The 12,016-nt window shown below is 41.3% G+C and overlaps 2 protein-coding genes across 9 annotated transcripts in view; one reads left to right on the top strand and one right to left on the bottom strand.

Moving 5' to 3' along the window:
- The window catches only part of RMDN1 (regulator of microtubule dynamics 1), a 28,240-nt gene extending 19,106 nt beyond the window's left edge, over window positions 1-9,134 (top strand). For both annotated transcript variants that reach the window (XM_019486772.2, XM_019486776.2), the window contains 2 exons: window positions 849-982; window positions 2,450-9,134. In XM_019486772.2, the coding sequence (XP_019342317.1) occupies window positions 849-982; window positions 2,450-2,488 (173 nt within the window). In that variant the 3' untranslated portion in view covers window positions 2,489-9,134. The remainder of the gene's footprint in view (window positions 1-848; window positions 983-2,449) is intronic.
- Window positions 9,135-9,586: 452 nt separating this feature from the next.
- Window positions 9,587-12,016, bottom strand: part of WWP1 (WW domain containing E3 ubiquitin protein ligase 1) — a 99,823-nt gene continuing 97,393 nt past the window's right edge. For all 7 annotated transcript variants that reach the window (XM_059723914.1, XM_059723913.1, XM_059723912.1 and 4 more), the window contains one exon: window positions 9,587-11,204. In XM_059723914.1, the coding sequence (XP_059579897.1) occupies window positions 11,105-11,204 (100 nt within the window). In that variant the 3' untranslated portion in view covers window positions 9,587-11,104. The remainder of the gene's footprint in view (window positions 11,205-12,016) is intronic.

A 12,016-nucleotide genomic window follows, 5' to 3' on the forward strand; every position in this document is an offset into this window, starting at 1 on the left:
GGAGGGGGGAAGGAGCGGGCCCAACAGAGGGAGGAGGCCTGCTCTTCCCCTCTTCCTGCTGCTGCCATGTTGGGCTGGGCCTGCTGCTCCCCCCCCACTGCCACAGTGGGCCAGCTTCTCCCCCCGCTCGGTCTCGCTCCTTGCCCCCCCCTGTTCCATCCACTCCGTTGCTGCCACCTCCAGGGAGCAGGACTTGGGGGTGAGGCCAGCACAGGCTTTTATAATATTAGAATTATTTATTTATTATTTGCAAATTTATGCGTCAACGCCTCCTTTCATCTCATATATGTAAATGCTTTCTATACCTCCTCTGGCACGAGTGGCACCAGTGTTATCCCTGAGCAGTGCTCGCATATGGAGCTGGGGATAATAAGTCTACAAGGTGTCATCTAACCTGCTTCCTGCTAGGGATAGAAAAGAAGAAAACTTTTAGCCAACTCCAGTGGTTCTTAAGGAGTCTAAGCTGTCACCTTGTATAGCATAGTGGCAGTAGAAACAAGGGGAGGGGAGCCATGGCTGCTGCCTATGAATTGCCTCCATCTTTATATTGAATTCACACTGAATTCTCACATTGCAGAGAACCAGGAAATAGCAAGAAAAACCCTCATATTAGTCTAGGGTGAATGGTTGGCTTCTCTTTTGAGCTAAACAGAAAAGAGCTGTAAGGTTTTTTTTAATATCTGTTTCAGTACCGCATAGTGGGTGTGGTATCCAGTACAGACCACTATAGTTTTCATTGAAAACAATGTATAGAACCAGAAAAAGGGTAAGCTGTCCTTGTCTAAAATCACTATAAACAATGAAGTAACAATACAAATGTATTTTTTTTCTTCCGTCTCGTCAAAAAGCTGAACCAAACTTCTACAGTAAAAATTTGCTGTATCTAGGGAAGACATACTTGAAGTTAAACAACAAAAAGATGGCCCTATTGTGGTTAACAAAAGCCAAGGAATATCCAGCACACACAGAGGAGGATACACAGGTAGGAAAAATAAAAACTGTGTGAAAAGTTCTGTGATATTTCAGTGGATATGTTCATATGTAAAAACAATTTCAGACTAAAATGAAGTCTGTAGCTATGCTTGGATTGCAGCAAATCCTGTTGCTTTAGTACCTGCATGTCTCAGAAACATTAATTTTTCATTAATTTAAATTGTGTTCCTTACATGGTATTTTCTGGCATTAATGCTTAGTAATTCTTAATTAATGGTACTCTCGCAATTAAAAAGAATCCAGATTGTTGTTGGAACCAACAAGACATTGACACGTCTGAGATTTGTGAGGGGAACTCTTAAGAGAGTCTGATCTGGGAACAGATTGGAAATGGAATAAACCAGGCTTTGATGTAGAATCAAGTGGTTGAACAAAGCTGAATTAACTATACACAGTCATTATGCCTTTATTCTTGTTGATGACGGTATACTTTGGAGCCACTCATCCAGTTAGACCTCTCATGCTAAAGGAGTGAATGCTGATTACTTCACAATGTTCAGAAAGTTGTCATGTAAACATGCATCTTCTGAAAGCAACTATAGCAACTGCCAAGTTTACTGATGAGCTCAGAGGTCAGGGAAGCAGACCCCATGATGACAGGCTGAGAGCCCTGGGGCTCTTTAGCCTGGAAAAGCGCAGGCTCAGGGGTGATCTGATGGCCACCTACAAGTTTATCAGGGGTGACCACCAGTATCTGGGGGAACGTTTGTTCACCAGAGCGCCCCAAGGGATGACGAGGTCGAATGGTCACAAACTACTACAAGATCGTTTCAGGCTGGACATAAGGAAGAATTTCTTTACTGTCCGAGCCCCCAAGGTCTGGAACAGCCTGCCACTGGAGGTCGTTCAAGCGCCTACATTGAACACCTTCAAGATGAAACTGGATGCTCATCTTGCTGGGATCCTATGACCCCAGCTGACGTCCTGCCCTTTGGGCGGGGGGCTGGACTCGATGATCTTCCGAGGTCCCTTCCAGCCCTAATGTCTATGAAATCTATGAAAATCTATGAGCTGAATGTCTTGAGTACAGGGCTCAATACAATAACTGCTGTTTGGCTCTAAAACCTCTGGCTTGATTATGATCGAAACATTAGAGCAAAGTACATAGTGCTGTTTTTTATGGTAGCTCCTATGAATGCATGCTTATTTTATTATATTTATGTTAAATATGTAACAGAAATGGTATAGTCAGCAAATGAAGCATTATAGTTAAGGGACTGAGTTTGGAAATGAGAAGTCTAGGGTTCCATTCATGGTTCTGTCATAAGTGTTCCATAGGTAACTACTAAACTACCATGCCTCAGTTTCTTTCTTTTGGTAATTAAGATTGCACTTTTAAGCACAGGGGGTTGTAAGGTGCTTGAACCACATGGGGATGAGTGCTATAGGAAATCTTATGAATAAATAGTACTACTGTTTTGTAGTTCTTCATGTTATATTTTGCCTTCTATTTTAGGTACAAAAAGAAGCTGTGGAACTGCTCAATTCTATATGACAATAACTAAAATACTAAGAATCAAATAAATTGTTTTCCTTTAATTGGACTAAACCAGAGGGAGAACAAAATTGGACCCATTCCACTTGTGGCTGTTAATAAAGCTAGTTGCCTGAACACCATATATCTTCAGGTAGAAGCTGCTGTCAACTAATACGTATTTGCATTTTATTCTGTATGTACTAAATGGGGTTTAGTGCCTGTTGCTTCAGTACAGTCGTATTGGATGGGAACAATTTTCAAAATGGATTCTGTAGAATGATACTGTTCTTAATGTAGCTCAAGATACCTTTGTGTTCTGGTAGCATCTTCATGAGCCATCAGGATAGGTCAGTGGTTGTCAACCGGGGATACACATACCCCTAGGGGTACTTACAAAGGTTGTAGGGGGTATGCAGAACTGATGTGACCAATAATGTGGCCAATTAAAAGTTGCATGTGTGCATGCAGCCACAGTGCTACATGCAGGCAGCTAGGATGCAGCCCAACAGCGTGGAGAGCAGCTGGGTCGGCTGGTAAGTTTGTTGTGAGGGAAAGGGTGTGGGGGAGGGAATGGGGCTGCCCAGCTGGAGCGGGGTGGCTTGCACCGCCATGTGCAACCCGGGAGTGCATGAGGGCCGTGTCCCTGGAGCTGTGTGTGGGGTGGGGTGGGCTGCTGCTGCAAGTTGAAGCTGGGTCTGTGCTGGGCTGTTCCCGGCGGGGGTGTTAGGCTGGGCTGCGCTCAGGGCAGGTGGTGGCAGCACTTGGGGAGGAGGACCGGGGTGGGGAGGGCTACAGTGAATTCTGGAGTGGCTGCAGCCCCCCCAGTGGCACTGTTGCCCACCTCAAGCGGAGCCTGCCCAGCCCCCTGCTGGGAACAGCCCAGTGCAGCCCCGCCCCATGCACAGAATCAGGGGCACATCCTCCCCCCATGCCCTCCTGCTGTGCGCATAGTGGGAGGAGCTGCCACCCACTCCCTCGAGTGAACCGCTTGTGGCTCCATCCCACACTCCACCCTGACTGTACAGCCCCAGCCCCACTACCTCCCTCACCGCAGGGGCTTCAATCTGCACCCCCCTCCCCACACGTAAAAACAAGGAAAAAAATATAAAGAAATACATGAACTGAAACTGAGACAGGAGGGTTACACTTGTTGAAAACCCCTGGGATAGGGGTTCTACGCAGATGTAGACATGTTCTCACCCCTGAACCCATAAGCCAAACTCTTAAAAAACATTTTTTTTAAAAATGGTATATGGATTTTTTTCTGGAGGGAGGTTGTAGAGCCAGGCATTTGCAAGTTTATACACGTTTTGTTTTGTTTTAAGTTGTATTTTCAACATTGCATGGTCATGATACTTTACTGATAGCTGGCTCTTTTAAAAACAATGAGGAAGAAGAGATACTAGTAGCCTTATGTGCACTGGTTCAGAGGAGAAATTTTGTGCATGAAAGGGTTGGGGAAATGTTGAAGAGCCTGTACATGGCATGGAGGAGGAAGAGGAAGAGAGATTTGAAAAAGAATTTATGATAAATGGAATAGTGAAGGAAGCAGATCTGTGAAGATTTTAAAGGTTTGATACTGATTTTTCAAAGTAAAATCACTGGGATGATCCAGTATCAGTCTGGGTGGCACCTTAAACCTAAAATATGATACTGTACCACTTCCATCCTTTTATTGCATCATGGCAGTTCCAGTCTAATAAGAGGCTTTTTACCTGCAGTTACATTGTGTGTCTTTTGGGTGCTGGGATAAAACATGTTTACTGTATAGTAAACTGACTTTACTATGGGGAACAGACATGATGCGCAGCATAGGATCAGGAACACAATCAATGTGTTCAATTTCATAATCAACAGAATTCAAACCTGTGCAGGGAAACCCCAGTGAAATTAAGATCAATCGCCTTAACCACATGGCCACAACTGCCAGGAGCACACTGAAGTAAATCCTTTGAATCCAAGGTAAAGTTACCCCTTGAAAGCTATGTAGTATTTTTAGTAACTTCCCATGTATTATGTGGAACACGTGCATCCCACCATCCACTCTAGTTTGCTTCTCAGTGAGTCATTTGCTCAGTGCAAACTGCCTACCTGCCATCTAATGGCCAGCTGCTTAAATAGCACTCACTGCAAGCAGCTAGCTTGGGTGAATTGATCTTTTTACTAAGGAGAAAAATCTGAGGTAAATTAATTTTATTGCATGTCCACCATTAGTTAGAGACACTAATGATGGCATACTAAAAAGTAACTACTGCAGCATTTGTCTGGGGCTTCTGGTACTCAAGAATGAGAAGTGAAGTTTTGGCCCTGGTTCTTGACTACCATTTGGCAGCTGAAGCTCTGGGTTGGAGAAAAGAAAAATTACTTTTTTCTTACTTTCACTACTTGAGCAGAGGTTAGAATGTCTTACTAATATCTTATTGGCAGCTAACTGCACTCTCCCAGTGGAACTGTAACTAAGAAACTTAGCTGCATTTTTTCAGTGAAACAAACACAACACAGTCTTTAACAGGCTTGACAGTTAAGGCATCTTCATCAGACTTCGAATTTTATTTGCTGAGATCAGGTCCATCAACTTTCACCCCTGTGCACCAAATGCAACAAACAACTGATGCGGCCTGACGTGCTATAGCAGACTGCTAATAGCAGTTTACGTATGTTCTTCTTCTGCATACCTACTAACAAACACGTGCTTTTAGCAGCTGCTTTTTACCATGGGTAGTAGTGGTCTTATTTCACTTTTACAGTAAGGGAAGTGTGATACAGAAAAATTGAAGCCAAACTACCTTTCAGAATCCAATATCTAGTGTGAGAGGGAGAGCCTGATATTTCGAGATTATATTAGTATAGTAGGTGTTCAGCATGAAATTCTAACCTGTGGTCTACAACCTTTTTAGATTCAAGGCACCCCTCAGAAAATACCAGCTCTTAGCTTTCACTCATTTTAAGAGTACTAAAAAATAATACAACACGCAGACATGAAAAGGCAGGATGTGTATGACACCATTGTTTCCTATTTGTCTTGTAAATCATTTGTAGAGGTTTTCACACCTAATAGCAAGAATATTGTGCTGCACCCTCAAAAGGATCTCATGGCACCTTTCTTGGGATTTACTAGTATATGCACTTTCAGCTGGAGTTGTGAGAACTTCACAAGTAGAGAAATCTAGTTGCAAATGCCTTTTACACTGGGTTCCCAGAATCAGGAAGCACATACGTTATCAGATGCATATGCTGCGGTGGGTCTTGCATCATGTTGCCACAACATTCCTAAGGCAGGATGATCCAAGTCTTGAGGGAACAGTCAGCTTAACCATGACTTAACAAACTTAACCATGATATTTAATTTTCTTTCTGCGGTCACATGATGTTTTCTCTACCCTATAAGCAGGGCTGTCCCTGGGGTGGGGTGAATTAGGGTTAGTGCCCTGGGCCCTACACTTTGGGGGGGGGGCCCTGTGGTCAGCGCCACATACACCCTGCCATGGCCGCCACGCACTGCCGTCAAATGCTGCTGGCTCCGGCCGCTCACCTCCCCTCCCCCCAGGCCCCACACAATCCTAGGGACTGCGTTGCCCATCAGGCAAAATCCTCTTTTACTATCCTCTTTTACCCCAACTTGTTCTCAGAACCCAGTTCATTTTGGACTGAATAAAGCAGAGGTCTGAGCAAATAATGTGTACACTCACATTAAGATAATTATCATGCATATGTACTAGAGTGTCATACAGGCAACCCCCACATCATGCTCTTAATTGGTTCCTGAAAAACTGAGCGTTAAGCAAAACTGAAAGTTTCTGATGATCCAAGATGGCAACCGCAAGTGTTTTTAATGACCCAAGATGGTGACCATAAACATTATAATGAAGCTCGCTGAGTGCTAAGTGGAAAAGTAAAGTGAGCAAAATGCTGGCTTGCATCCACAGATGCTTCTCAAGCAGATCCCAGGATGTCATTCTCCCCTTGTACTCAGCCTTGGTGAGGCTGCAGCTGGAGTACTGCGTCCAGTTTTGGGCTCCACAATTCAAAAAGGATATGGAGAAGCTTGAGAGAGTGCAGAGGAGAGCTACGCGCATGATCAGAGGTCAGGAAAACAGACTGTATGATGAGAGGCTGAGAGCCACGGGACTCTTCAGCTTGGAAAAGCGCAGGCTTAGGTGATCTGGTGGCCACCTACAAGTTTATCAGGGGTGCTCACCAGGATCTGGGGGAATGTTTGTTCACCAGAGTGCCCCAAGGGATGACAAGATGGAATGGTCATAAACTCCTCCATGATCACTTCAGGCTGGACATAAGGAAGAACTTCTTTACTGTCCGAGCCCCCAAGGTCTGGAATAGACTGCCACCAGAGGTGGTTCAAGCACCTACACTGAACACCTTCAAGAGACATGTGGATGTTTATCTTGCTGGGATCCTATGATCCCTGCTGATTTCCTGCCCCTGGGGCAGAGGGCTAGATCCGATGATCCTCCGGGGTCCCTTCCAGCCCTAGGGTCTACGAAGTCTATGAATCAGGTATCAATTTAAAATGAGTGTTATAGCAAAATAATGCTAAGCAGAACAGTGTTAAGTAGGGGTTTCCTGTTTTATTCACAGTCTAATGTTTGCATTTTCTGATTTTTGAATTTGATTGCAACTTCATGAGAGAGAAATTCCATTAAGTCCTACCATAATGCACATCAGCGTCGGAGTTTAGGAGCACAGACCCACACAACAGGCCTCTGGTATCTGAAGGCTAAAGTACTTGGTTAATATAGTAAGCAGATTATGTAGAGGAATCACTGGAGGGAATGACACACTGCTCCAGTGGGTTTCTGAGCTATTCTGCAACAGTAGATGAGTGCACTCAGGATCCTTAGTTCAATTACGAGTTTCAGTTTTTTCCCATCCCAAAGCTTTGCATCTCATTTCTCCCCACATTCCCCTCCCGGAACTCTTCCCTGCTCCCGTGCTTTCCTCATTCTGCTCTTGTTCTCTTTGCCTCTTCTGTTTTTCACACCGTTTAGCTCCTCCAACTCTTCCAGTTTCCATTTTAGGTTAGGCAAGTTCCTCCCATCTGCCTACACACCAGTGTGGGTGTGATGACAACAGAACCAGTCTCCCTTTTGTTCTGGTGCCGACCACGGTGGTGCCACGTAGCACATGCAGGGGATTGTCCTGTTCAGCCCAGTCTCAGATAGGAGCTGTAAGATGAGGCACATTTACTGCAGATGGATTTTTTTTTGGAGAATACAGCTTCCAAGCTAACATGTGCTCAAAGATTATTTTGGTTTTGTTTTGTTAATTGTGTTGGCTTTTTTGCCCAAAGGGTCATAATTTACCAAGTTTGGGGCAGATGTTTATGGGAAATGACACATCTCTGATATGAGACCAGACCTCATCCAAATGTTAAGGCTCTGCTTTGAAGCACAGGGGCATAGAGCTTCAACCTTCCCCCTCCCAAAAAGTATCAGTTCATCAAAATGGACAAAGCAGTATTGTTCTCTTTGATCCTTCTCTTGAAACAACTGAAACATTTGTGCTCACTGTCCAAAAAACATTAGCCTAAGACATCCACATGAAAAATTGTAGACTAAGTGGCTAATTCTACAACTGAAAATAGTTTAGATTGCAGACTGGATGTATGTGGGATGCTGGTAATATCTCTCATCTTTTCATCAGCAGATTTTAAAAGAGCTTTGCAAGAGATCACTGTCATGCCCCTTTTATAGACAGCAAAATAATGACCAGCTTGTCACCCAGCAAGCTAGTGCCAAAGTCAATAGAAGCCAGGCCTGTTCCAGTACATAACAGTACCTTTTATCCAGTTACATGTTGGAAAACTAATCAAAAGGACATTTTCTTATTGTAGGAATCTGAAGAATAGGGGCCATATTTGAGGCAATCATCATGTTTAGTAAGATACTAAAGCACCTTTTCAATTTGGCTGTCCCACATCTGGGCCTCAGACCAGTATCCCAGCTGCTGGTGGCACAAACTCTAATGAAGCTTCGCTATCACTCATCCAAATTGCAGCCTCAACCCAGTTTTTCAACTTTTGGTCATCCCATGCTTCAGGGGCTCCCAGCTCCTCAGCCTTTTCTCTAAAAGGGAGTGGTATGTATTAGTGAGACTGGACATCCATCAAAGGAACCTTGGAGTAGAACTAACTTAGTTGCTGGGGAGAAAGAATCAGAAAGAGCCCAGATGCTAAGTCAGCTCCCATAAAACATCACTTATTCCACTCTACCTCTCACCACTGTGGAAGAGAATCAATCTCTCATTGCCTCACCTAACTGGTACAAGCTTCTCTGAACCTTTTTGGATAGGGTAGGATATAAATAATAATCTGGAATGTGTTGTGTAATACAGTACAGATGAGCTATGAGTGAAACAAACAGAATCCTTGTTAAAGACCTCTGAATATACTTGTGCAATAGCACTGAATTTGCTGCTGCTATTGTTCTGAAAGGTAAATGCTCTTTTATACTTTATTTTTCCATTGTTCTCCAAGCTGGTTCATATTTGTTTTATTTAGTACCTTGATGAAGCCTTGAGGTCGTCTTCCTTGTTTTGCTTAAATTTTGACCAAGGGTTGTTCCTTTACTACTTCGCTTTATGAAAATTATGGGATCCTGGATGACCGCTACAGTTGTGGAAATAATAAACAAAGTCTATTTTGTGATGTGCTGTCCTTGCTTTTTTATTTTGTTCACTTACAGATTCACAAGATTCAGCAGTTTGCAGTGGGGTCACCCAGGCATTCAGTAGTGCAAATTAATGAAGTTCAGCTGTACTATTCTTAGCCTTCTTGTTGTTGCTTATGCAAACCATGTAGATTTTCCACCATCTTAAGTCAGTCTCCAATTTATTTGGCAGATGGAATTTATTATCATTTAAGTGAATTTCCACCTTAAATGTATTTGTGTACTGCGTATTTGATGAAAACAGCTCTACGTAGTATGGGAGAAGAACTTGAGTGATGAAAAGTCCTGCTGTTGGGTAGTTATTATACAGGAAAGCAGTCTGAGCCAATCAGAATCACTGCTTTTATCAAAGCCAGTTGCAGGTTAACAGCTCCACTGTTAAGTTGTGCATTTTGAAAAACAAAGCATAAGAATCCAATATGTAGAAAAATAAAGTTTGGCAGAATTCAATTGCTATATTGAAAAGATACAACAACAGGTATAGCAGTATTTTTCTGCACATACACTTTTAGCAGTGCAATACGATAGATATGTTACAGAAATGTTTTAATCACATTCTAAGAAATCAGGTTTGTGTGTACAAAATTTTGTATAAGTTAAATTTATAATGGAATTTACAGTGACTATTGAAAGCATGATACAAATGGTAAGATTCAAAATGTTCTCTGTAATAAGGAAGCACAGTTTGCTAAAAGTAGCGTTTAATAATTCACATGAGTAAGATTTTTATTATTTGTTAAACATCTCTGCAGTTCAGCAAATGCCCTCAATACTGATAAAACACCTTTAAAATTAAATTGTATGTTATTATGCACATAGGACAAACCTGGCCTATGTAAAAGAATGACAAGATTTAGACACAGATATTTAATTTGGGTACACCCAAATTTAAAGGGATGATAATATTTAATACTAAAAGAAAATTAGTATTTGTTTAATTGTGCAAGGCTTATGTAGCTGTCATTCAATTTGGGTTTTCCAGATCTATAACAAAAACTGAACATGAATATAAAAGCAGCAGAAGTTCGTATCTTTCACATATTCTTCAAATTGCATTATTTACCCTATGTAATTTAAGTACATCACAGATTTAAAAAACAAACAAACCTGTAAGACACCAGACCAAGAGAGAACATGTGAGTTTTTTATTCTTTTCTCTACCTAACATACTCTTGGTAATAATCCAAGGTAATCTGTAAACAAATGTCAATGCTGCTCAATGAAATAAAATACTCTGTTCAGCTCCTACAATAAGTCAGAACAGTGGCACCAATTGCTTGAAACATTAATCACATTCATCTTATTGAACATTACTCCTGTGCAAGTAATAAAGGCTTTATTCATGACCTTGGCTACATAAATGTAGGAGGGATATCAGTTATTTTAGGTATTTAAGAAAAAATTAAACTGACAGAAGAAATTCTGTCATCTCAAAAGCCAGCAGCATTTTTCTACATATTTAAGATACGTTTGGCCTAAGCCTTTAACACCTTTTGGAACAGCCATGCAATAAAACAACCTTGGAGATGTTTCATGAATGAGAACACAGAGCAGTCTGCACATTTTTTCTGAATAATAAAGCCAAGATAAAGCAATCCAGGCCCTTTTAAATGGCTGCAATGTTTCATACACTTAAAGCTCTATAAAACTAGAGCCCACCAGTATATATATTCAATATATTTTTAATATATATATATATAGTTTAAATAAAGTCTCTTGTCCACTTTCAAAACTTGATTTTTTTCCTGGTTTTTTGAAGGGGCAATAAATAAAGTAGAAAAGGCTGAACTGTTTTGCATATCTCTGTGGAAGAACGGCGAACATTTCTACTTTAGAGTTCCAGAAAGATCACTGTACAGAACAAAAGCTTATATACAATCACGTGTGCAATTTTAGTTGGCTGGGCCTTTTACTAATGCAAGATCTCCTCTTTGCCCAGAAGCCCCTTCTACTCTTGACCAAATCCTTCGGTCTCTTCAATTGCAAAAAGCAGCTTCTCTTTCAGCTGTTCATAGCTTTTATATGGCGGCAGATCCAAACGATTAAAGCTGGAAGAGAGACAAAAAAGAGGTCTTACAATCTGTCCAAAACTCATTTAGCATTTTGTTGATTACAATTTCTTCTTTTAATATTAAAAAAATTAAATGTTTAATTTAAGGTAGGACATTCAACATATTCTGAACTAGGAGTGACCTAATGAGGTCTGGCAGTCAATGGAATCTTATTAAATTTAGATTATATTATGATTTAATTATATTAAGATTATTAATACCTTAATCTGTATAATAATGGGCAAGTCAGTTACCAACTGCTTCGCTGGGGACAAGTATTTTCAGATCCACAAATAAATACATGTGGCCTCTTCTCTCAAATCACTGTTGGGCGTGGTTCAAATGTACATAACTATAATTATGTTATGAAAATTTGGAGTGTATTTGGAGCACAGTTCACACTTATGTGGACCAGCCTTCCTGAAAGGGGGAGGTTTATTCAGTTACAGGGTTCTTTGAAATTTAAACTATAGAGATAATATTATAAAATTAAAAATATCTGGCTGCCTTCATTCAGTGCATTCAAAACGTTTATTAGCTAATCCCTAAATCACTTTATGAGCCTTCAATGAAGGATATGTAATCTGGTCAACTACTGTATTCCAGATGTGTAATGACCAGGATCTGCTCCTTTTACACAACCCTATATGAACAATTTCAGGCATATACCAATTCTATGGTCGCCTGTAAACAGACATAACTTCCATGAAGCCTGCCTGACTGAATCTCACTTTTTGAGGAAGGTTCCAACAGAACCAAGAGGCCATTTGAGATGACCAAGAGGTTTCAAAAGCAAAAATGGATAAGTT

Source organism: Alligator mississippiensis, chromosome 3, assembly GCF_030867095.1.
Source record: "Alligator mississippiensis isolate rAllMis1 chromosome 3, rAllMis1, whole genome shotgun sequence".
NCBI classification, from domain to species: domain Eukaryota; kingdom Metazoa; phylum Chordata; order Crocodylia; family Alligatoridae; genus Alligator; species Alligator mississippiensis.